Here is a 25738-nt window from a genome sequence, read left to right as displayed (position 1 = left end):
TAGTGGAAATAAAATATGGTCTAACAGTTACATATATTTTAAAAAAGTCTTTTACTTCTTTACTTTTATGCTCATATATGCTCACTCTGCATAACAAATTCACTGATATTCCACTCCTGTTTTGAAACAAAACCTTCTTGTGGTGTAAATCATTGTGAAAATGTTACATTCACAAGGTCCATGTATGGGATCATAGCGGTAAAGGTAAAGGTAAAGGTTTCCCCTGGCGTTAAGTCCAGCCGTGACCGACTCGGGGGTTGGTGCTCATCTCCATTTCTAAACCGAAGAGCCGGCGTTGTCCATAGCCACCTCCAAGGTCATGCAGCCGGCATGAAGCAGCGTTACCTACCTATTGATCTACTCACATTTGCATGTTTTTGAACTTCTAGGTTGGCAGAAGCTGGGGCTAACAGCGGGCGCTCATTTCGCTGCCGGGATTTGAACCTGGGACCTTTTGGTCCGTAAATTCAGCAGCTCAGCGCTTTAACACACTGTGCCACCAGGGGCCCCGCTCATAGGGGTAGGGAAAACGAATTGGGAAGTCAGGGAAGAAAAACCATTTTGAATCCCCTTCTTTGAAGAAAATAGAATACAAATTTAATAACTCTGTGAATGAATGAGTGGCGCAATTATCTAATCACGCAAGATATACATACAGTACTTTTGTGCTAAGCAAGAACGTGCTTTAGATTGGAACAATGACCATTCAGAATAACAAAAATATGTAGTAGTCACTATCATGCTAAGATTTTTATTAAGTAACAGAGAAAATCTGTGAAATCCGTAAACACAGACAATAGCTGCATGTCTGTACATACCACAAGCAATGACTTTCCCATCAATTCATTTGGAATTCTTGAGGGGAAAAAAGAACATCAAAGTACAGTAGAGTTCCAGTTATCCGAGATAAATGAGAGGGCCAAATGTCAGATAACCAGAATTGTAGAATAATAGGGAGGGGCCCTATTATCCCTTCCGGCAATCTGGGTGCTTGCAGAGGGGAAGAGCCTCTTCCCTTCGGCAAACGCCTGGTTTAGAGAAGCCCGAGCCGTGCTGCTGCCTAGCAACATGGCCTGGGCTTCACCAAAGTGCCGGGTTTTTGCGGAGGGGAAAAGGCTCTTCCCTTTGGCAAGCGCCTGGTTTAAAGAAGCCCAAGCAGTGTTGCTAGGCAGCAACATGCAATGGGCTTCCCTAAACCAGGTGCTTGCCGAAGGGAAGAGTCTCGTCCTTCCGGCAAGCACGTCGGATAATACGGTAGGTCGGATAACCGGAAGTTGGTTAACTGGAACTCTGCTGTATTAGCTTATCTCTGTTGTGGCTATCAGGCCATGTAAATGTAAAATTTTCACAATGGTTTACACCACAGAAAAGTTTTGTTTGAAAACAGGGAGTGGAACATCAGTGAGTTTGGCATACAGAAGGAGCATGTATAAGCATAAAATTAAAGAAGTAAAAGACAAAGTTTTTTCAATATATTTAACCATCAGACCAATAGCAGTAGAAATATTTCCTTATTTCCACTAGAGGTCGACAACAGCTTATGAATTGATCACATTCCAGTTTCCCACAAAGATGCTGCAGTTTTGCTCTGCATACAAGCAGCATCTTAGCAGACTTCCATGCCTTGATCTGAATTCCCCATCTAATATGGAAAGGATGAATTAATGTTTTTTCTTCTTTTAATGAACGTGGAAAGTTGAGAAGATAAAACCACCGGACAGAGTGTGTCATACTGTTCTGCCTCCATGCTGAACTAATGAACTGGAAGGAACCATAGCACGAAGGACAGATTGGAGACTGTATTTGGTGAAACAAAATATTTTATTAATAGACAAAATTGATCTCTTTTCCTCTTGTTGCCACTATGAAGTCTCTTGTGAGGAAAGAAATCTTTAAGTCTATGCAGTTCTGGATAGATATTGCCACAGAGTATAAAGTCTTGTTATGACTGGATTCTTTGCATCTTTGAGATGACTTCAATGCAATGTTGACATGGCTTTCTCTATTGCTGTAGTCTATGGCTTTTAATCTAATTTGAATACAGTTCCAACGTGACGTGAATTTCTGTGATCCTTTTTGCTTCCTACACTTCCTTCCAGTGCCTTACCAACTGACAAAATCTAACTGACAAAAATAACTGCCATTTCAGGCTAGCAGGAGCCAAGGCTAAGCTCCACCCCTTTAGAATCTTAAAGAGGCAGGGCAGCAGGTAATGTTCTGCCTTCTCGTGGCATGACACATACACTTAGACTAAGTTCTGTAAATTTGTGTGCAGTTAATATTTAGAGGTGGGGTGTTCTAGTCGATGTATTTTTTTGTGTGTGTCAGAAGCAACTTGAGAAACAACAATTCACTTCTGGTCTGAGAGAATTGGCTGTCTGCAAGGATATTGTCCAGGGGACGCCTAGATGTTTGATGTTTTACCATCCTGTGGGAGATTTCTCGCATGTCTCAGTGGATGCAATAATAATATGTTTTTATATTAAGAAAATGTTTTGATACTGTTTTTGTTTTTTGCATTTTGACTTGTTTATTTTCTTGCCTTTTTGTTTGTTTGTAGGTTTGTTTTTGTTAGATTTTTCTGAATGAGTTATCAATAAAAAATCTCCAAAAAGCTTTTTAAAAGGAAAACTATTGCATGAGGCTACACACAATGGCAATTTGTCACTTAATGCAGGCAAAACAACTTTGAAACAGCATCTCTAAAATACAATGCTGCGTGCATCCCACTGCCGGTCTGTGTTGTCCTCTGGATTAACCAATCCCTTACTATTGACCAGCAAAACCCTCCAATAGCTCACAATCCTGCAATGTTCCTGTTGTCTGTGTTGGTACAATGGGTCCATTCTGCTTCTGTGCCAGCATGCTAGTAGGAAAGTATCATCAAAGGGCGACACACACACACACCTTTTTGTTGTCATTTCATTGCCAAAATTGCTCTAAAATAAAAATAAATAACGGAGCAATGAAGACAGACATTTGATTGCAGGACCACAGATTGTCAAATCAGCACAGCTTATTTATTTATTTATCGTGTCAGAATTGAGAATACAGCTATAATGTATAAAAAACTACAAACAAAGTTAAAAACTTGGCACTAAGCTACATTTTGTTTGACCAGACGCTGGTCACTTCAAAGACCTCTGGTGTTGCTGTAAGAAGATCCTCCATTGTATATGTGGCAGGGCTTAGACTGAATTGTAGTAAGTGGTCTGTGGTTTGCTCTTCTCCACACTTGCATGTCCTCGTCCCCACGTTGAAGCCCCTTTTCTTAAGATTGGCTCTGCATCTCGTGGTGCCAGAGCACAGCCTGTTCAGCACCTTTCAAGTCACTTAGCCTTCTGTGTGCCCAGGAGGGAGTTTCTCATCCAGTATCAGCCAATGATCAGGTTCCGGGTTTTTGCCTGCCACTTTTGGACTCTCACTTGCTGAGATGTTCTTCCGAATATCTCTGTAGATCTTAGGAAGCTGTTTCTTGATTTAAGTTGTTGGCATGCTGGTTGATACCCAAACAGGGGATCGGCCAGAGATGTCAATGCCTTGGTCCTTTCATTGCTAGCTGTTAATTCCTGGTGGGTATCAGATGGTGCAATACCAGCTAAACAGTATAATTTCCCCAGTGGTGTTGGATATAGACATCCAGTGATAATGTGGCATGCCTAATTAAGAGCCACATGCACTGTTTTAAAGGGGTGAGATGTATTCCATACTGGGCATGCGTATTCAGCAGCAGAGTAGCAAAGCACAAGGGCAGGACAACTGATGTATGAAAAGAGGTGTTGTTTCAAAGGTGCTCATCCTAGTATGTATCCATTCCACTATGTAACAAAATTTGAAAAATTTTCTGTTCCTGTTTTGAAAATGTTATTTTTAGTTTAATATTTATTTATTTATTACAGTACTTGTATCCTGTCCTTTTCACCAAAAGGAGACTCAGGGCACTTACTTTGAAAGTTGCTATTATTGTCCATAAATTTCGTTTTTGCGCCTGCCACAAACTATGTTGAATTGGTTGAGACTCTACAAGATATTCATTGAAAAACTATAGCACTTCAGTATGTCCCGCAACAATGACATTTTGGAAGTTTAATAAACTTTTTCCATGTTTTTATGATAAAACCAATTAGGAAATGACATTTATAACCCAGGAAGAAAAATCTATGATAGTGTGGCTCCTGTGGAATGACAGTTTTGTGCAATAAGGTTCTCAGTCTAAGGAAGAAGTTCAACTAAGGCAGTGACCTTCTACATACAAGGCACATGCTTTATATTACTGCTTCTACATACCTGTTCAAGAATGTTGGGATGAGACAAAACATGACATTCCTGCCCTACACTTTGGAATCCAATACAATGCTTTAATGATTCTATACCAGAAATGCATGACACAAATTTTCCTTGATGTGGGTAGTGATGGTGTTATTGAGTCCAAGGAGGAATGTAGCAGTTATACATGGATAGAATAGAATAACGTTATTGTCAAATTAAATACTTTCCCCAGCACATCACATATCACAAAACAACACACCCATACCCCCATACTCTAACCACCACAGCACTGAAACAACGCAATCCTAACTGGATTTCTTTTGTGATGTCATGAAGCCATCATAATTCTCTCACTACAGAGTTCTTTTATGACATCACTTTCTGAACATCTGGCAGAAATACATGGGAAAGACCATGGATATCACTTGATGCTGGCCTATTGAAAGTGAAGCTTTTCTTGTGTGTGCTGTTTTTTCATGTTGGTTTTTGTTGTCTATAATCCCAACAGAAGAACCAAAGAGATTTCTATGAAAATATAGCCAATTCGCACTTCATCTTTTCAACAATGAATGGAAAACGTTCTGTGCGAAGAAGTCCAGACCAGCGAAAACAGGCCTTTCAAGATAATCCAGATGTTTGTGATGATCATCCTAGTGGATCATCAGGATCAAGCAGTACCCCGGCAAAAAGGTAGAGAGGCTGAGTGTTAGTTTTTGTGTGTCTCTTCTGGGAAACAGACAAAAAGAACATAAGAAGAACAATGAGCCAATGCTTACCTTCACAATGATGATGACATAGTATAGAAAAGATTGTTTTAAGAGGTGGAAAGAATTGTATCTATGTTCACCTTTCTCAGATTTCTGTCTGGCAAATCTCTGTGGTAAAGTCCTTTACACAATAGAGATATATATATAAAAAAATTTTTTTCAAGTGGTTACGCATGTGTCATAGTAGGCTGCCACTCACTAAACAGCTATCTTAAATCATTAATTGATTTTAAGAGTAATAAACTGTCCTATATAATCATACAGATTTTATGGATTCAATAGGTGTACTCCAATGAGTCTACTAGAAATCCACTCAAATTGGAATTACACCACTGAAATATGGAGGGAGTAGCAACTAAAAGAGCATAATTGTTCTTTACAACAACCATGGAGGATTGGAGACAGGCTATCTTTCCTGAACTTCTGTGAAGTTTTAGAAAAACCTTTCCATTTTTTTTTTTTTAAAAAAAGGACATATTTTAAATTTTCAAATATGCCATTGTGTTTGTCTTCCAGCTGGTACTTGCGCAACTCTGCTGGCAATTACACCAAAAATTCAATGACTTCATCTAGTCAAATGACTGTAGATGATGAAGAGGGGCAAGATGGGGGTAAGTTGAAAAAAAAATATTAAGCAGTTGGTTTGCCATCTTCTTGACACAGAATTTGGATAAATGGACATAGTCTCTGTAAGATAGGGCTTAGGGGTTTTTTGGACATACTGAACTAAGACAATGTGTGGAACCAATCATAACTGAGATCAACATGTACAGATTTAACAAATGTGTTGACTTCTTTTCACGTCATTGCATATTTAATCTTATAGTCATTTCTTGTTATTGTTGTTGTGTGCCTTCAAATCAAGTCTAACTTAAGGTAAACCTATCAAGATGTTTCTTAGTAAGATTTCATCAGAGAGGTTTTTTTTTCCACTGCCTTCCTCTGAGGATGATTGAGGACCTCATCCTAAAGCCCTGGTGAAGCATCCCGCTTCACCAGGCTTCCAGGGAGGAAAGAGGGAGAAACGGGGCAACTCTGTCACCCCATTCACAGCTCCCTCTTGGTGACGCTTTCCCCATCACATGGGGAAAGCATCGCCATTGCGGGGAAGCCCATGCTGGCTCCATTAGAGGCAACACAACCTGAGAAACCTCCCATGTTGCTAGGGAAGTGTCTGGCAACGGTTTCACCCCAGTTGGGGTCACAGCCTATGCCGGAAGTCACACAACATCATGTGATGTCCGACATAGGCCTCCGTCCCCCAGACAGGATGAAAGCATCCTAAGATGTTAAAAATCACACTGTCTGATGAGGCTGTGAGAGTGACTTACTCAAGTAAGTGGGTTTTACCCAGTGGGCTTCCATAACTAAATAGTTTAGCAAACGCTGGCCTCTCAGAGTCACAGTTCAGCGATCAAACCACACTGGCTTTTGCAGTCAGTCCTTTACATCATCTCCCACGAAACATATGAGTTGTATTATTGTGCCGTTTCTCTTCAAATTGGTTTATCTACATAGACCAATCCCCAGCCCGCAGTACTCACTGTGAATGGACTGTTGGCAGTCTTCACAATGCATTCCATCTTCCAGGCTTTGGTTATACTCTGATTTTCTCATGCTTTAGGCAATTTGGAGGATCCTTCAGAGTTTACGTGAGGCTCTGATTCAGAATGATCTGCAATCCAAATGCAAACCATTGCCATCACTCTCACCCTTCACTGGGATTACAACAAGGAAAGGGAATGGCTTGTATAATGTTGCCCCGCTACTGCTCTTTGTCAGTCATGTACCTCCATCCAAGCACCTAGCCACTGCAATTGCCTCTGCTGATATCTGAGTGAAAAGGAGGGGAGATCCACACCATCCTTTCTGGTTACACAAGTGCTCCTTTTGGACAACAGCAGAGGCAACCTCAGTGGCCTCTTACTCAGACGCAACTCCATGACCAGCTAAGAGTGGTGGCGATGGAGACACATGGAAGGTGACAGCCCAGTAGGTGACTATTTAAACAGTGGCCCCAGATTAAGCACATTTGTGTTGGATCCAGGGTTGTTCTAAGGCAGAGTTATATCAGGCTGACTTGCCTGATGTAGATGAGCCCTATCTCCTAAGTTGATGGCCAAATCCAGATACTTTGGATCACAAACATTCAATTTATAACAATAAAGAGAGAAAAGAACAAGAAGTCAGATGGAAACAGAAGTAGAATCAACCCATTCCTCTGATAAGGTATGTTTAACTTTCAGACAGAATTATTCAGTCTTGGATGCTGGTGATGCCTGGCTGATAATGAGATGACATTTCTTTACAGGACATTCACCAGACAGATGCCAAACAGCATTCATCAGAGAGGTCATTGCAAGAGAGACCAGCTCTAGCACCTTGTTGTCAAGGTCATCCACAGCATCTCAGAAGAATGTGTTAAGTATGCATCTCACACCTTTTAACAATAGTGGTCCTTCCAGATATGCCTTTGATTGTGGATCCCCTTACCTAATGCATGGCATTTATGCGAAGTGTCCACGTGACATTTGTGTTTTCCCATTGCTTCTTCTGCCTTTAAAAAATGGAGCAAAGGACATACTAGCTGTAAAGCATCTTCTGCTTGGTAGCTTTGGGGGCTATTCGCATTGCAGCATTAACACAGAAACTTTCTGGGTGTGTGAGGTTTTTTAGAAAATGGACAACTTTTAATCATTGCTGATATTTGACAGATGATGGATTGGCATTGTTCAATGATGCTGCAACTTCAGTCTACACTGAGCGAGGAGATGCACTAGCTGATCACTAAAGTCATTACAATTACAGCAATTGGCATCTACAGGTTCATCTACACACTAGAATGAATGCAATTTGACAGCACTTTATCTCAGTGCTATGGAATCATGAGAGCTATAGTTTTATAAGATCTTTAGCCTTCTCTGGCAAATAGTCCTGGTGCCTCACCAAATTCCAAACCCCAGGATCTCATAGCATTGAACCATTGATATGGTCAGAGGACTAACCAATAAATAAATAAATCTATCATAGCATTGATCCGTGGCAGTTCAAGTCGTGTCAGACTACATTCATTCTACAGTGTAGATGTGCCCTGCATCACAGTTTGTTTTGGATTAAAATGTGAACTTTAAAGAAGATCTCCAAGGGCTGCAACCTATCCCAAAATAGATTCAGTGTGTTGGATACCCACTTTAAAAGTTCTGATAGTGATGAATGTCAATACTTACTCCTCCAAGATTTGGATACTTTCTGTTCAAATTCTATAGTTTTGTGATAACCAATTGATGCCCTTTAAGATGAGTGGATGCATTTTTAGTGTCTATGTCTCCCTTTATTGAAGGTTTCATAAAAACATCTAGCTTCCTGTCTTTGCGAAATGAAGATCTGAATTTGTACAGAAATTTTGCTAATGTACTATGCTACATTGGCTGGTGTATTTGCTACTATGAACTTTTTTGCACTTCTTAATAACAACACTATGATTTCACTTTAACTGTGTTTGTTGCATCCTATACCATTCTGGATTCACAATACAGCACTCAGACCCCAGAAAATCTATCTTTTTGGACTACAGATTTAGCATGACCACTGAAGGATTTGGGGAATTATGGTCCAGATGGGTAATTTTTTTCAAGTTCTTTGGGTGGCAATATTTTGACTGGGTTGTTTTTTTAAATAGTCTGATTAATATAATTAACTAATTTTACTTGGTGACTGGGAATCTTGGGCATGTAGGATCATGACTCAGACTTGGTATACATTTTTCGAGCTATGGCAGGAGGTATCTTAGGTCTTTATCACACAAGGTTGATAATAAAGTGCAATTACACCTTTGCTTGGGTTTATCACACAACTTCATATCTGTTTCAGTTTCCTTACTCTTGAATCATGATTGGATCATCTCTTTTCATTGAAGAGAAAAATCTACTGCTATTCTTCTGTCACTATTTCAATAGCTTTCTTCTGCTGCAATCCCAATATTGCAAAGCAGATGAAGATTTTTCAGGATTATCAAAACTGTATAGTTGCAGCAAAATAGAAAAATCGCAGTGCAGATGTGCCTATTAGGGGATCGTAGGTAGGAAGATTGGTCATGAGAATTCACATCACCAAAGCTGCAGTATAGTGCAATTGCAGTGGGGTGTGAACATGATTGTTCCAATAGTGATATGTTTCCATTTGCTTTAACATCACAGTTGTCATGACTCAACAGCCAGGTATAATAAAGTCCTTAGACCTTTGCTTGCAAAGCATTTGAATTGCATGATTCTTTTGGTATGGACTATAGTGCAGTGAACTATATGGACTATAGTGCAGTGAAACCTGGTGGGATGACTCCCATCACTGGAATTTAACCATTGAGGGCTATAGCCTCTTTCACAGAAATAGAACAAAGGGGAGAGGAGGGGGGGGGTAGCTTTATATGTCAAAAACAGTTACGTTGCAGAAGAAATGCAAGACTGTAATCCGGGAAACCAGCTTGAAAGCATCTGGATAAGAATCAAGGGAACCGGGACTCAAAAAGATCTTGTCGTGGGTGTCTACTACAGACCTCCGAGTCAGAATGAAGGACTTGATGAAGCCTTCTGTCAACAGCTGACCAAACAGGCACAAAGAAGAGATATAGTAGTCATGGGCGATTTCAATTATCCCGATATCTGCTGGAAAACAAACTCAGCCAAGAGTACAAAGTCCAACAAATTCCTCACTTGCCTTGCAGATAATTTTATGGTCCAGAAGGTAGAAGAGGCAACAAGGGGATCAGCAACTCTTGATCTAATCTTAACAAATGTGGAAGACCTGATCAATACAGTTGAAGTGGTTGGATCCTTAGGGGCAAGTGACCATGTGCTCCTGCAGTTTGCAATACAAATTAATGCTGAAACTAAGACAAGTCAAACACGCTTTCTGGACTTTAAGAGAGCTGACTTCCAAAAAATGAAGGAATTACTAAGCGGCATTCCATGGACGCCGATATAAAAAAACAAGGGAGTTAAGGATGGATGGGAGTTTTTCAAAAGTGAAACACTCAAGGCGCAAATGCAAACAGTGCCAACAAAGAAGAAAAATAAGACAAGTGCAAAGAAGCCAGAATGGATGTCCAAAGAACTTCTAACTGAGCTAAAGCTCAAAAGTGACATGCACAAGAAGTGGAAAAGGGGAGAAATCACCAAAGAAGAATTCAAACGTATAGCCAACACCTGTAGGGAAAAGGTTCGCAAGGCTAAAGCACAAAATGAGCTCAGGCTTGCCAGGGACATAAAAAACAACAAAAAAGGCTTTTTTGCTTACGTTGGTAGAAAAAGGAAGAAAAAGGAGGCGATAGGGCCATTGCAAGGAGAAGATGGGGTGATGGCGACGGGACAGGGAAAAGGCAGAACTACTTAATGCCTTATTTGCCTCGGTCTTCTCACAAAAAGAAAGCCATCTTCAACCTCAGTAACATGGAATGGACGAAGGATTGGGGGAAATCCAACCCCAAATAGGGAAACAAGTTGTCCAGGAACACCTGGCCACTCTAAACGAATTCAAGTCCCCAGGGCCAGACCAGCTACATCCAAGAGTACTGAAGGAACTAGCGGAAGTTATTTCAGAACCACTGGCAATTATCTTCGAGAGTTCTTGGAGAACGGGAGAAGTCCCAGCAGATTGGAGGAGGGCGAATGTGGTCCCTATCTTCAAGAAGGGAAAAAAGAACGACACAAACAATTACCGTCCGGTCAGCCTCACATCAATACCAGGCAAAATTCTGGAAAAGATCATTAAGGAAGTGGTCTGCGAACACTTAGAAACAAATGCGGTCATTGCTAATAGTCAACACGGATTTACCAAAAACAAGTCATGCCAGAATAATCTGATCTCTTTTTTCGATAGAGTTACGAGTTGGGTTGATACAGGGAATGCCGTGGATGTAGCGTACCTGGATTTCAGTAAGGCCTTCGACAAAGTCCCCCACGACCTTCTGGCAAACAAACTAGTAAAATGTGGGCTAGACAAAACTACGGTTAGGTGGATCTGTAATTGGCTAAGCGAACGAACCCAAAGGGTGCTCACCAATGCGTCGTCTTCATCATGGAAAGAAGTGACAAGTGGAGTGCCGCAGGGCTCCGTCCTGGGCCCAGTTCTGTTCAACATCTTTATTAACGACTTAGACGAAGGGTTAGAAGGCACGATCATCAAGTTTGCAGACGACACAAAACTGGGAGGGATAGCTAACACTCCAGAAGACAGGAACAGAATTCAAAACGATCTTGACAGACTAGAGAGATGGGCCGAAACTAACAAAATGAAGTTCAACAGGGACAAATGCAAGATACTTCACTTCGGCAGAAAAAATGGAAATCAAAGATACAGAATGGGGGACGCCTGGCTTGACAGCAGTGTGTGCGAAAAAGACCTTGGAGTCCTTGTGGACAACAAGTTAAACATGAGCCAACAATGTGATGCGGCTGGTAAAAAAGCCAATGGGATTCTGGCCTGCATCAATAGGGGAATAGCGTCTAGATCCAGGGAAGTTATGCTCCCCCTCTATTCTGCCTTGGTCAGACCACACCTGGAATACTGTGTCCAATTTTGGGCACCACAGTTGAAGGGAGATGTTGACAAGCTGGAAAGCGTCCAGAGGAGGGCGACTAAAATGATTAAGGGTCTGGAGAACAAGCCCTATGAGGAGCGGCTTAAAGAGCTGGGCATGTTTAGCCTGCAGAAGAGAAGGCTGAGAGGAGACATGATAGCCATGTACAAATACGTGAAGGGAAGTCAAAGGGAGGAGGGAGCAAGCTTGTTTTCTGCTGCCCTGCAGACTAGGACACGGAACAATGGCTTCAAACTACAGGAAAGGAGATTCCACCTGAACATCAGGAAGAACTTCCTAACTGTGAGGGCTGTTCGACAGTGGAACTCTCTCCCCGGGGCCGTGGTGGAGGCTCCTTCTTTGGAGGCTTTTAAGCAGAGGCTGGATGGCCATCTGTCGGGGGTGCTTTGAATGCGATTTCCTGCTTCTTAGCAGGGGGTTGGACTGGATGGCCCATGTGGTCTCTTCCAACTCTACTATTCTATGATTCTATGATTCTATGAACTCTGTAACTGTGAATCTGGGGACCCATCTACACTGCTATATAACTCAGTTTCTGAATCCAATTATCTGTTTTGATCAGGATTTCATCGTAGTGTAGACTCGTATAATCCAGTTCAAAGCAGATAATCTGGATTCAAAAACGGGATTATATGGCAGTGTAGATCCAGCCTCAGAGTCCTATGTTTTCAGGTCTGAGGTTGCTCTTTCCTGGATCAACTATCTTAAATATGAGAAATAATCATACTAACTGGCCTTGCGGGATTGCTGGCATTATTTAATACATCTCATCTAGTCTGGGCTTTTAAATGCTTTGTGATTTCATTTTCATTTCCAGAAACCATATGCAACATTCCTTGCCTATTGCTAATGGTGATTTTCTGCATCCCAAAATATCTTTTACACACCTGCATCTGCACAATGTAAGTATGTGTGAGATCCATGAAAGTATCTTGCTTTTTCAATAGCATTCATCTCAGAACCCCTACTGGTCAAAAATACAATTTTGGAGATTTCTTCATGCCTTGAAAAAAAAATCCACCTCTTTATCTTTTTTTTTTTTTGTCAAAAACTACAATTCCCATAGTCCTAAAACATCATAACTACAGGACATGCTGGCTAAGAGATTTGGTGAACTTTAGTTCAATAAAATAGCTTTCCCATGTTCTTTAGTCTAACAAAATAACTTTCCCATATTCTGTTTGATTGAAACAAGAAACGGCTACCTTGCAAAGCCATGTCAACAAGATTTGTGAGGGACTTTGGATCTTCAGTAGTAAAGCTCTACACAAGGCTTTGCATTTAGAAAGTCCCAGGTTCATTTCTAGGCAGAACTAGGAAATACCTTTGTGTAATATAGCACTCGAAGATTTTTCTTATATGGGCCAATGATGTCACATGCTACATTATCTTATGCCAGACAAAGAAAAGGGTGGGGAGGGACAGAGATGAAGGCAGAGGAGCTTATGTAAAATCTAATGAATGACTGAAAATGTTAGCACTTGTTTCTTCCATCTTTGGTCCAATATCATTCTTCAAGAGATGTCAGAAAATGTCTTACACTTTTGTGAGGACTCCTTCCATAGTTGGTTTCCAAGACGTCTATCTGTTTCTGTTTAATGACAACACTGCTTTGTTTCCTCTACAGAGACCAATTCACCATGGCAAACTTTGTAAAAGTTTCAAGGTTCCTGATAATAGCAGTTCCGGTCGTTTGTGGTGAGTGTTCATAATTCAAGAGTGACCCATTCAAGTGTCTACTGGTTCATTCACTCACCTATATGATTAATTCCACGGCCCCTTCTACGCTGATATATAAAATCCAAATTATCTGCTTTGAATTGGATTATATGGCAGTGCAGACTCATATAATCCAGTTCAAAGCAGATAATGTGGATGTTCTGTTTTGATAATCTGGATTAGATGGCAGTGTAGAAGGGACCTAAGGTTCAAATCCCTGCTCAGTCATATCTTGTTTCACTCTGACAACCTGACCTATTTTGAAGTGCTTGTGAGTAAGTATTGGTTTATTTATTTATTATTTACTACATTTATATCCTGCCCTTCTCACCCCAAAGGGGACTCAGAGCAGCTTACAAATTATATGTACATACAATATATTATATTATTAGCATAGCACAATATTAGCATTAAATTACTATATTGTACTATATCACTACACAATATTAATATTACATGTAATATAAATATATAATTAATATTATTGTATTGAATTATTATTAGTATTTTATTACATTATAATATTATTATAAATATTATATGTATATACAGTATATTATATTATATATTACTGTATATTATATTATATTGTATATTATATAAAATATATAATAAATATTATATATATAATATAATTATTATTAGCATAGCATGTTACTGGGGGAGGGCCCCCAACTGATGGCAAAAGAGACAAGATGGAACTGTCTTCCTGGCTCCCCTTTTCGCTCTTTTCGTGCAGAGCCTTCCAAGCATTTTATGTTGGTGATATACATTTTGGACATGCATAATTTACTAGTAAAACAAAGGTTTAACCAACCCCTTATAAGACATAGAGACACAAACAGAAATTGCAATAACAAAATGTCTGGGCACATAACATATCTGTTGCACCTCAGCAAGTGTTCACCTTGCTCTTAGCACCAACCAAGAATCCAGACGTAATAGTAAAACAGTTTATTGATAAAAACATATATAAAATGGGAAAAACACCATAAGAAATTGGAAAGGTAAAATCCAAGAGTTAATAAAGGAAACAAGTCCCACAAGCAATAGAACAGACCAAACTGTTAATAGGAAAACAATCCGAAGATAATAATCCAAACAGCTCAAAGCTGTTTCAGAGACAAGGAACAGGAATCCCCAGAATCCAACATGAGAGCAAATCTAGGAAACAAGGATTAAAACATGAACATTAATTCCAAAATAAATCCATAAAACGAAGCAAAACATGAGCATGAATCCAAAGGTATATCCATAAAACAGAATCAAAACATGATATGAATCTTGGGTTTTGAACTAAGGCATGAACTGGGAATGAGACTAGAGTTCTTTTTGATAGCAACGTTGCCTGATCTAAAATCCCAACAGAACTCTCTGTGATTTAAGGACTACAAAAAGTATTTATTTGACCTTGAGGTGCCTGCTTCTGCACTTCTTCCTCATGGATCCTTTCCGATTTCCTGCACTTGAATTTCTTCAACCTCAGAAGCAGCCTAGTATTTCTGTCTAAGCCAGCTGCTCCCATGGATGAGCTAATGTTATCATGGGTTGCTACACTCCTTGTGGGTGAAAGGTGCTCTTGCTGCCTTTTGGATTCCAAAATAGTTCCACTTTCAACTTCCATCTCAGAGACAGCATCTTGCTCCAAAACCCCCTCCTTTTCCTCATCTACAGAACCATCTAGCACTCTCCCAGGTCCTGAAACCCCAATCCCCTCGTCTTCATCTGGCTGAACCACAACACTATCTCATGAAAATCTTTTATTTTTTGTTAAAAATATTTTATTGCTTATTTCATATTGAGGTTTCTCATTAAATTTACACAGCACCCCTATGCACTACAGCCAACACACTAACGTGTCATGATGCATAATAAAGCTCTGGTGTAGTGGTTTCAGTGCTGGGCTCTCGGAGGTCAAGGATTCCAATCTCTATTCAAGCACAAAAATCCGCTGGGTGACTTTGGACGAGTCATATTTCTTCAGCCTCAGATAAGGGCAATAGGAAATCCTCTCTGAACAAACCCATGATAGGATTGGCATAAACTGGAGTCACCTTGAAGGCACAAACAACAAAATTATTTGTCAAAATCCTGCAGGTTTAATCAGAGGTAGGTAAGTAATGCTAGAAACTGCAAAAAAAAAATCCCTTGCAGTAAAAACCTTTTGTCCCACTGTGATAATGGTTATTAATGATTAACAAGCATTGTTTTCTTATCTCCTACAGGTACCATTTATTGCTACTGTCAATACCTAAAATTAACAGATGGTTTCTCATCACAGGTGAGCACCTTTCTGGGCTAGGGAAAAACTCTGAAAGATTCTTTAGCACAGTGGTTCTCAACTTGTGGGTCCCAAATGTTTTGGCCTTCAACTCCCATAAATCTCAACAGCTGGTAAACTGGCTGGGATTTCTGGGAGTTGTAGGTCAAACACCTGTGTTCCCACAGGTAGAGAACCACTGCTTAGCACACAGATAAGAGACTGCCAATAAATACGAGGCACTGTAGGCTATATTTTGGAGGAAGAAATTGGCAAAACCTCTACTGATGCGTATTCCTTGCCTAAGAAATCCCAATGAACTCATTGGGTTGCCTTAAGTGGATAGGGGACTTGAAGGCGCATACGTATATACACATTCTCTCCTTGCTTCCTGCTCTCTTTCCCCCATCCTCACCCACTTTGGAAGGAGACAAATCTAAAGTCTAGTCTGTTTATACTATGAACGGCATTCCTACCTCAAGAGATGAGAATCGCTTGCCCTTAAAGGTTCCCATATCTTGTTAATATTGATATCTATGTGCTTGTTTTCCCTCTGATAGGAGCTGGCGCTACGGTATGAAAGTGAGCTGAAATCATTATGGTAAGAGGGTTTTAAAGACTCTACTTAAATCCTGCTTACTCTAGGCTAGGCATTACTACTTCATGAAAAAGACATTATGGGTGTATACTATTTATTAGAGGTGTGCATTCATATAGAATTGCTGTTCATTTTGTGTAGTTTCATTCATGTCATCTCATTTTCATATTTATGTCCCACTAACAAAAATGGGCCACCTATATGACGCGAATTTTTGTCTGGCTTATGAAAAAAACAATTTTTTTTTAACATTGGCTGCAATGGGAGGGCTTCCAAGACTCCCTCCCCCCCTCCCCCCAGCTCTTTTTTCAGGCCAGAGGGGTGAAAATCGCCACACATGGATGGCATTTCGACCCCCTTTAGCCCACCAACTTTTAAAACATTTGGGTCTTCCCCAGAGCACTATTTTTATTAATATTATTCTTATTATCAAGACCCATTGATCCACATCGGATGTAATTGGGAGGCACTGCCCTCCCAGACTTGGCTTAGGATGCCAGAATAACTGTTGTTCTTAACATTAATGTAAATATTACCATCAAGACCCATCGATCCACATCGAATGGATTTGGGAGGAACTGCCCTCCCAGACTCGGCTTAGGGTGCCAGAATAACTTCTGTTCTCAATATTAATATAAATATTATAATCAAGACAATTAATACACATCGGATGGAATTGGGAGGAGCTGCTCTCCCAGACTCTGCTTAGGGTGCCAGAATAACTTCTGTTCTCAATATTAATATAAATATTATCATCAAGACCCATTAATACACATCGGATGGAATTGGGAGGAACTCCTCTTTCAGACTCAGCTTAGAGTGCCAGAGTAACTATCGTTATTTATATTAATATTATTATGAACACCCATCAGCTATAGTGGGAAAGCAGCAGCCCTCTGTCAGTATGAAAAGAAAACAAAAGCAAGCACAATAGCTGAGGTTTTCATTTTTGTGTCGTTCCCTCGATTCTTACAAAAATGTCACCATTCGTTTTGTGTAAACCAACCGTCGAAACAAAACGATACACGAAGGAAAAAAATTCAGAAATAACTTGGCCAGCCTTGGGTGCTATACTTCTTGATTTAAATAGTGTGGTGCTGCTTTGAGTCTCCTTGTGGAGAGAAAAGGTTGGGTATAAATAAACAACAACAACAATAATTCCTTGTGTCTTAATGGGCACTGGGATCTAACAAGTGCAAGATATATGTCTTAATTTCTAGTAACTTGGGAAAATTAAATTTTGTCACTCGAGGGAGCACACCTCTGAAAACTATATGTTTGATTGTTTGTTTACTTCATTTCTATTCCGCCTTTCCCACCCCAGAGGGGACTCAACTAGACAATATTTGGCATTGTAAATTATATGTGTCAGATTGTTTAGTTTCAATCTGAGGTAATTCACAAATATTTGCTGATTTTTTTCTGTGACAGTATCACTGCAGGTTGCAGCGTAGTTTTGCCAAAGGACGAATTTCTAATCCTACTGTTTCCTTTTTCCTCATTCCAAGGAAGTCTCAAAATGGCCTTCAAGAGCAAATTCAGGAAATCCCAGTAATTAAAAATCGGACAGCACATCTGCAAGCTGAAATGAAGAGCATCCAGAAAGGCATCCCGAATTCTATAAAACAAATCCTCAAGGAAAATGACATCCCAGGAGAGAACAAAGATGTAGGAAACTGTAAAATGACCCTTAGAGTTATCTGTACTTTGTTAATTTATGTTTTATACTGGGACAGGCCCGTAGCCAGGATTTTGAGTCGGGGGCTGAGTCTGGGTGGGGGAGGATCTACCCTCGCAAACCTTTTGTATCGTTATCCCAATACTCCCCATGCATATGGGATATATTGAGCATGGTAATCAGATCATGATATGAATAAACATAACAGTTTAAATAATAAATGTAAGGCCTCCTCGCGGACCACTCTGAGAATTGGGGGGGGGGGGCTGAAGCCCCTCAACCCCACCCCCACCCCCCACCCCCTGGCTACATGCTTGTATTGGGAGATACCCTCTCTGTCTGAAAACCCCAAAAAGGTAGAACTAGGTTTGTTCCCATGCCCTAACATAATGTCCTTAATAGTAATGCTTGAAGTTTTCAAACCACTGACATTCATTAATCAAGATCAATGGTTTTCACATATTGTAACCTCAGAATATATTTTTTTTCTAAATTGAAAAACCCTTGGTTAATGCAAAAGATCCTGGGCATTACAGTTGGCTCTCAATATTTGCAGATTTCACTTTTGTGGATATAATTATTCACAGATTTGATTCAAACCACCAGAGGATTTAGAAATATCTAGAAAGAATCTTTCTAGGAATCTCTTCGGTCCTCAAAGGTGACTCTCTGGTAATGTTGAAGATTTTCAGGATTTGAACCTTTACCAGTGTTCTTTTAACCAGATTAAGTGATTTACCCTGGGTTCAATTGATTTAGCCTGTGTGTGTTGTATGGACACACAGGGCTAATGCAATTGCTACACTGCATTATATATTAGTGCAGATGAGACATCCTGTCATGTTCCTGTATCTTACATTTATGAAGCAAAGGTTTGGAGTACTCAGGTTCTCCTAACAGTTATGACATAGCTTCAAAACTGTGATGACCAATCCATGAAAAATGCATTCTCGCTTAAGAAGCTCTTTTCTGAACCAGACCAAATGACAGCACACTTTGTAAAAAACAGAGCAATGGTAGGATCTAGCTGGCACTGATTTCTACAGTCCGAGGTTCAGTTATAATTTACATTACAGAATGGATGTCATTGGTATTTGGAATAATCATGCCTTTGGACTAAGCTGATGGGTTTTCCGTTTCTTTACAGCAAGTGCTTGAAATGATTAATCAAGCTTTTAGGAAGACATATGAGGATCATGTACAAATGCCAGATTGGGCTCAAAAAACAATAGGTAATGGTTGACTGTATACTTTTATTTGAATTAATTTTTTCTTCCTTTTTTTAGTTTAGCAAGCCCAGTAAGGTAACTATTCTAAGTATGCACTTAGAACAAGCCTGGGAAATGGGTGATTCTTCAAATATTCCCAAGAAGCAGACTCAACCATCCCCTGAGGCAGCATATTCCACAGCAGAACAGCTCTTGCTGTCAGGAAGTTGCTGAACCACACTTCCTATCATGCTTCACAGTTGCCTAGGAGGTCTAGTGATGATGGGAGTTGCAGTCCAACATCTGAAGAGCTATCCAAACCTCAACTTCTGGCAGAACATGCTTTTGAGTGAACACATAAGACTATGGTAGAAGTTATTTTGGGTGGTTCAAACCATATTGACGTCTTATTTTTTTGTATAAATATGTTATAAGAGTTGTTTTATAATACTGTCACAAGGGCTAGAGGAGAGAAGAAGAAAATCAGTAAGAGGGAAGAACGTGTTTCATGATTCCTCTGCTTTCTGGCTTTTCCTCACTTTTTAGCCTTTTTTCCCTAAAGAAAAAGTAGAAGGAAGCCAAGACAGAGAAATTTGGATTGCAAAAATGGCTGGGAGAATTAGAGTACATCTGCACTGTAGAATTAATGCAGTTCGACACCACTTTAAATGCCATGGTTCAGTGCTATGGGGTCACAAGAGTTCTAATTTTACAATGTCTTTAGTTTTTTTTTCTGTCAAAGAATGCTGGTGCCTCACAAAACTACAAATCCTAGTATGCCATAGCATTCAACTATGACAGTTAAAGTGATGTTGAATTACATTCATTCTGCAGTGTAGATGCACCCTCTGTAACATGTAGTTCATTAACCAATAGGGCCCCTGATAACAAGAAAACAAATCAAGAAGAGCCATAAGAAGCCACTGCAGGCATCCAGTGGCTGGGACAATGTGCTGCTACATTACTGGATCTCTGAGCACAACCATTGTTTTAGTATTAGACTAATGGCCTCATCACATTGAGCTAAATTGGCGCTCAACGCCGATTTTAGCTCAGGCTTCTCACGAAGCCGGCCGTCTCCCATCACATGATGCTGTGCTGGTTCGATGGGTGAAGCAGGGTGGAGCCGGCGCATGCTGCCGTCAGGGTAACACGGAAGAGCTCCCATGTTGCCACACAGTCTATGGGGGGAAGCCACGCACACCACAGCAAAACTAGCTAAAATGTATAAGGGAAGAAACAGCAAGTGCTGGAAATGTAAAGAACACGAAGGAACTTTCTTTCATGTGTGGTGGTCTTGTAAAAAAAACGAGAATTCTGGGGCAAGGTATGAAAAACACTGCAAAAATTTTTAAAATCAAAGATACAATTGGAGACCAAATTATTTTTATTGGGAATGTCAAATAAACAAACAAGAAATCATTAAACTGCAATGATAATAGCAGGAAGAATTAGTATACACACAGTTCTGGAAGAAGACAGACCTCCCAACAATAGAAGAATTGACAAATTAGCAATGATGAATAAAGAAAAAAATACAAAAAACTTTATCAAGGACCGGGAACAATTTATAAACTTTGTATTAAAAAAAGAAAGAAGGAAAGGTTTTTTAAAAAACAAGGCTTCATACAGTAATTTAACCTGTTAGAATCAGTGCAGGGAATTTATAAATAATAAATATCAGGCCAGAAGAAAGAATAGAAAAACAATGTCATAGGAAGGAAGAACAGAATTATATATGAATGTCTCCAACTTAAGGGACAGGAAATCACTAAACTGAGAGGGGTAGGAAGAGGGAAGAGCATAACCAAATACAAATATTGTACAGTTGTTAGGAAGTATTGTATTGGTTCATGCATATATACATGTATGTAGATTTTTTTCATTGTTTTGATGAATATGTAGATTGAAAATAAAAAAAACATATTAATCTGAGAGAATTCCCCAGCTATTGTTTGCCTCCAGAAGAAAGAAACTGTCTTCTTTACGAGCTTCTTGAGATGCTGACTTAACATGCATAATGATAGACAGATAGTAATATGGGCAGTGATAAGGGGAGCAATGGATCAAACTGATGAAAAACTTCCTTATGCCTTACCAATGAATGGAGTTAGCACTTTCTTTTAATCTCTTTCTTTCGTTCCTTCCTAAAATAAATCTCTAGGAGCCACTATTGATCACAGCAGGACTTCAAAGAGCTATGAGCCTGAGAATGCAAAGAGCTGTTGGTATAAATACTTCTTCATTTCTACAGCCAAACCCCCTGAAACGATTCTACAGGTACTGTTTTTATTGATGGTAAAAAAAAAAAGAAGCAACTTTAGAACAATATTTTAGAACATTAAATATATGCCATCATGCCAATTTTCATAGGTGGCATTGCAAGATGATAAGGTTGGACAAAAACCTTCACTCAGTTATTGTTTGTCCTTGGACCCTTCTCCTTCTTTTGATTTAGTATGAAGGAGGAGTGTTAGCTCAAGAAATTATTCTGTCAGAGGACAAGAACAAGCCAATCTCTCCTGCTCTGCATTCTGTGGAGAGCAGTGGTTCTCAACCTGTGGGTCCCCAGATGTTTTGGTCTTCAACTCCCAGAAATTCTAACAGCTGGTAAACTGGCTGGGATTTCTGAGAATTGTAGGCCAAAATACCTGGGGATCCACAGACTGAGAACCACTAATGTGGAAAAACCCAAAGAGGTGATGGTTACTCTTAAACAAATTGGGACCCTGGATAGCTCCTTTAAAAATCAGACTAAAACCCAGAGCAAACCCACTTGTTAGGTGGAACCACCACTCTCCAGTATCCAAACTCTGGAAATTCCCAGCAGACTTCTGTGCTCACTCTGAGAAGTCAAGTCATATATGTTGAACATGTGTGTTATGAGATTGTATTTTATTCACTTAAGTTGCTTCCTGTGTTTAGCCAGATGTTTACCCAGGAAACTGTTGGGCATTCCATGGAAGTGAGGGCCAAGTGGTCATAAAACTGCCTGAAAGAATCTTTCCAACTGCAGTCACAGTACAGCATATCCCCAGGGCTGTCTCTCCTGTAAAAGGAGTCACCAGCGCCTTGAAGGACTTCTCAGTTTATGTGAGTATTGACGTCCGACTTAGCATTTACCTGTTCCTCTGAGGTATAGCCAGAGAACTATAATTTAAAGGAAGGGAAGACTTGATTGGCAGTTCTTCTGATGCCAACTCAGAGTACTCATTGCCCCACAAGCCAAGGAGGTGAGGGTTGGCATAGACTAAACTATCTGCCAGGTCTTGGACAGGGACTCTCAATGTCCTAGGAGGATCCTGCTGTATGGGGTTACAAAAAGCAATAATGTCCTCTCAAGTGCAGCAGTTCCAAATAATATATTTTCCTCTTCTTCATTTAATTATAAATACAACCCACCAGGCTTTATTTGGGATATCCCTAGACTTTTCTCTCTCCTTCTTGGCTCTGACAAGGTGTCTTTGGTGTTTCTGTCTTCCTACTTGCCTGCTTCCCAGACGACAGCCACTCTCTTTACTCACTTCCAGTTTCCTTGATCCAGTTTCCTTGACCATCTCCTGCTAGATCCAAGGCTGCCACCAACCCTGTCTGATTCTGAATTGACCCCTGAGCTGACTTAGGAAAGCACAGTTTCCTATGTTGCTCTTAAGCAGTGTTCTGGTCTTCTTCATAGAAGTATCAATGATCTGCCATTGATTTCTGCCAATTCTCTTTTTCACTTCCAGGGGATAGATGATGAAATCAATGAAGAAACTTTGTTAGGAACATTCATGTATGATATAGAGAAGGAAACGATCCAGACATTCCAGCTGCAGGTACCCTGAAAATGGGATCAGTGGGGAAGCGTGGTTGAAAAAACCCTGGACACCAATGGGCTGGCCTAAAAGGGGTGCTAAACAGGTTTTCCGATAGATATTGCTCTTTGAACAGCTAAGGGGCAATCCTAGGTTCCTTTCATACTTCATAAAAATAGCTACACAGTAGGCCAACATATAATGTGAGGAATCTGTTCTAGGAATCTTTGCATAATTTTTGCATAATCTGATATTGTACTTTTTGCAATTGAAATCAACAATATCTTAGGCTTTCAGCCAAAGAATACCATATAATTGCTCTGGAGGATCATGGGGATCTACATAATTACATAACTTGGGGCATCTCAAATCCATAATTTATTCATTTCTGTACTTAAGTAGCAGTGCAAACAATGTTAAATGACAACAGGATGCTTTTCATATTATGGCACCATGATTCCATATCAGATGTTATGGATTCATTGTAGAAAAAGGTATTTAGAATTCCTGGCTAGAAAGCTATAGTGTCTCACCAAACTACAAATTGTTGATTTCCACATAATATCATGACAGTTATAAAGTGGGATTAGTTTTTCCAACACAACTCTATCATTGATTTCCATTGGAAGCTGATCACAGAATCACATTTGGAGGACCAAGAGATTCCTTGAGAGATGTTCTCTCTAGAAACCTCTAGGTCAATGGTTCCCAACCTTTGGTCCTCCAGGTGTTTTGAGCTTCAGCTCCCACAATTCCTAACAGCTGGTAAGATGGCTGGGATTTCTGGGAGTTGAAGTCGAAAACACTTGAAGGGCTAAAGATTTAGAACTACTGCTTTGGGTCCTCCACAAAAAATAATCAAATCTGCAAAAGTCAAAACTGCAAATGTAGGATGACTGTACTGTACTCATAAAGTGGTGCAAGCTTCTATTTTATTTGGTCTCTCTTTGCCCTCTCTGTATTTCAGAAGGAAGCTGCAAAGCAATTTCTTTGTATGAAATTCAAGGTGCAAAGTAACTGGGGCAATGCGGAATTTACCTGCATTTATCGGGTCAGAGTGCATGGGAACATGTCTGGAAATTCAGTCCCTTCAGAGAAAGGCCAAAAGTGAAGATCTTGGAAGACGAATAAAGGAAAACAGGAATGTGAACACTCATTGTACTGAGCAAAGTGTGAAGAACCCACAAAATTTGCTCTGATTTTTTTTCCTAGGGGAGGGTGGGAAAGGGAAACATGGAGGGAGAAAATGTATGATTACGTCAAGATCCCTTGATGTCAGTATGTTCTGACTGTGCACAAACTTCCTCTGTGGTCTGCTTGAGAAATACGGATGAAGACAATAAAATTTCCATCAATGCAAAGCAAGCATACTGGCAAACTGACTTTAGTTGTTTGGATATTTTTGGTTCTAGCCAGTCCACTGGAAGAAGGCATGCTTCCAATAAACATTTCTCTCTGGACCAAAGTATGTAGTGGCAAATGCACAATACATCAGAGCAGCATTTCCAAACCTTTCATGTTGGTGACACGAATTTTAGACATGCATCCTTTTGCAACATGGTAATTCAGTTTTACTGGCAAAGTGAAGGTTAAACCAACCCCTTATAAGAATTTAATACTATATAGTAGTTTTTAAATGAGGTTTGGATTTTTTTTACACTTTTTATGTCCTATAGTTGATTCTTGTGTAGTTTTCTTTATAGCCGCTCCATGGAGTTCAGCACAAACATCATTGTTATAACAGACTTACACTTGATCAGAACCAGCCTTTGTTTGTGGGGGTGGAGTGGGCAAGCATTTTTCACATGACACACATAGGAACTAGAGGCAACACACAGCTTGGAAAGTTGTGCATTAGAGCCTTGGTTAAAATAGTTATTCTTACGGCTCTCTTCCAAAGTAATGAACACAGACTATGCTTTGTCAATTTTAAAATATTCCATGTCTTTCAGGGAGTTGAGGTAGGACTTGGGTCACTTTTTGCATGCCAAATGTATGCTCCCAAAATGTACGTTACCACTACAGGTTGAGCATCCCTCATCTAAAACTCTTCTTTATACCTAAATGTGACTCCTAGCTACAGCCAGCCCCCGACTTACAAATATCCGACTTACAAACTACTCATAGTTAACAACAGCGGCGAGACAACATTTCCCAAAGGGAAATTCACTCCCTGAAGTTATCATGGGGAAATGTGCCTCCGCTGAAGCTTTATGACCAATCATAGTTTCCACAACAATCCTAATTGTTCAAAATCCAATTCTCACAGGCATGGAAAGTGAGGCGAAATCTTCTGAACAGAGGCAGACAGCAAAGGAAACACCACAGGGGTGTTCATCCTTCCCTATGCTATCCAAAGCTAATATATATAACCTGGGGACTGTTTGTCTGAATACTGCACTAATACTACTAAAACCCCACAAATGTGAAAATAGAGTGGTCATAACATATGACCAAACTGATATGACCTCACATCCAAAAAAAAGTAGACTCCACATACAAGATCTGCGGTTTTCTAGGAGGGTCTGGATAGTTTTTGTAAAATCATACTCCCAGGTGATATGGTAGACTTTAGGCAGCATTTTCCTATGTTGCACCATGTCATAAATATATTTATTTTATGAAATATAATAATAGTAATAATAATAATTTTGCTACCATGGCAAAGCAGTATGACATTCTAGAAGTGGCTGCTTGAAGGAGGGACACAGAGATTGGCTCTACACAGTACCAATAATAATAATAATAATAATAATAATAATAATAATAATAATTTATTTATTTATTTATAAGCCGTCCTATCTCCCTGAGGAGACTCAAGGTGGTTTCCAACAAAAATAATAAAGT

The 25738-nt window shown here is 39.9% G+C and overlaps 1 protein-coding gene across 2 annotated transcripts; it reads left to right on the top strand.

The window, feature by feature from the left end:
• Positions 1-1053: 1053 nt before the first annotated feature.
• LOC100566393 (SUN domain-containing protein 3) lies at positions 1054-24273 on the top strand. Of its 2 annotated transcripts, none has more exons than XM_062971834.1 (14): positions 1054-1254; positions 4778-4959; positions 5553-5647; positions 7348-7461; positions 12449-12533; positions 13259-13329; positions 15576-15631; positions 16171-16211; positions 17717-17876; positions 19034-19118; positions 21259-21374; positions 22020-22187; positions 22823-22912; positions 23859-24273. In XM_062971834.1, exons 1-14 carry the CDS (start codon positions 1069-1071, stop codon positions 24000-24002), a joined length of 1593 nt encoding a protein of 530 aa, XP_062827904.1. In that variant the 5' UTR covers positions 1054-1068; the 3' UTR covers positions 24003-24273. The 2 variants fall into 2 exon arrangements, with proteins under 2 accessions (XP_062827904.1, XP_062827905.1); XM_062971835.1 differs by lacking the exon at positions 1054-1254 and adding an exon at positions 1572-1790 and having other exon boundaries at positions 4779-4959.
• Positions 24274-25738: the final 1465 nt, after the last annotated feature.

The sequence above is a fragment of the Anolis carolinensis genome, chromosome 2 (assembly GCF_035594765.1).
Source record: "Anolis carolinensis isolate JA03-04 chromosome 2, rAnoCar3.1.pri, whole genome shotgun sequence".
NCBI lineage: Eukaryota > Metazoa > Chordata > Lepidosauria > Squamata > Dactyloidae > Anolis > Anolis carolinensis.
The sequence above is the reverse complement of the archived record's forward strand: the minus strand, read 5'-3'. Positions and strand labels throughout refer to the sequence as shown.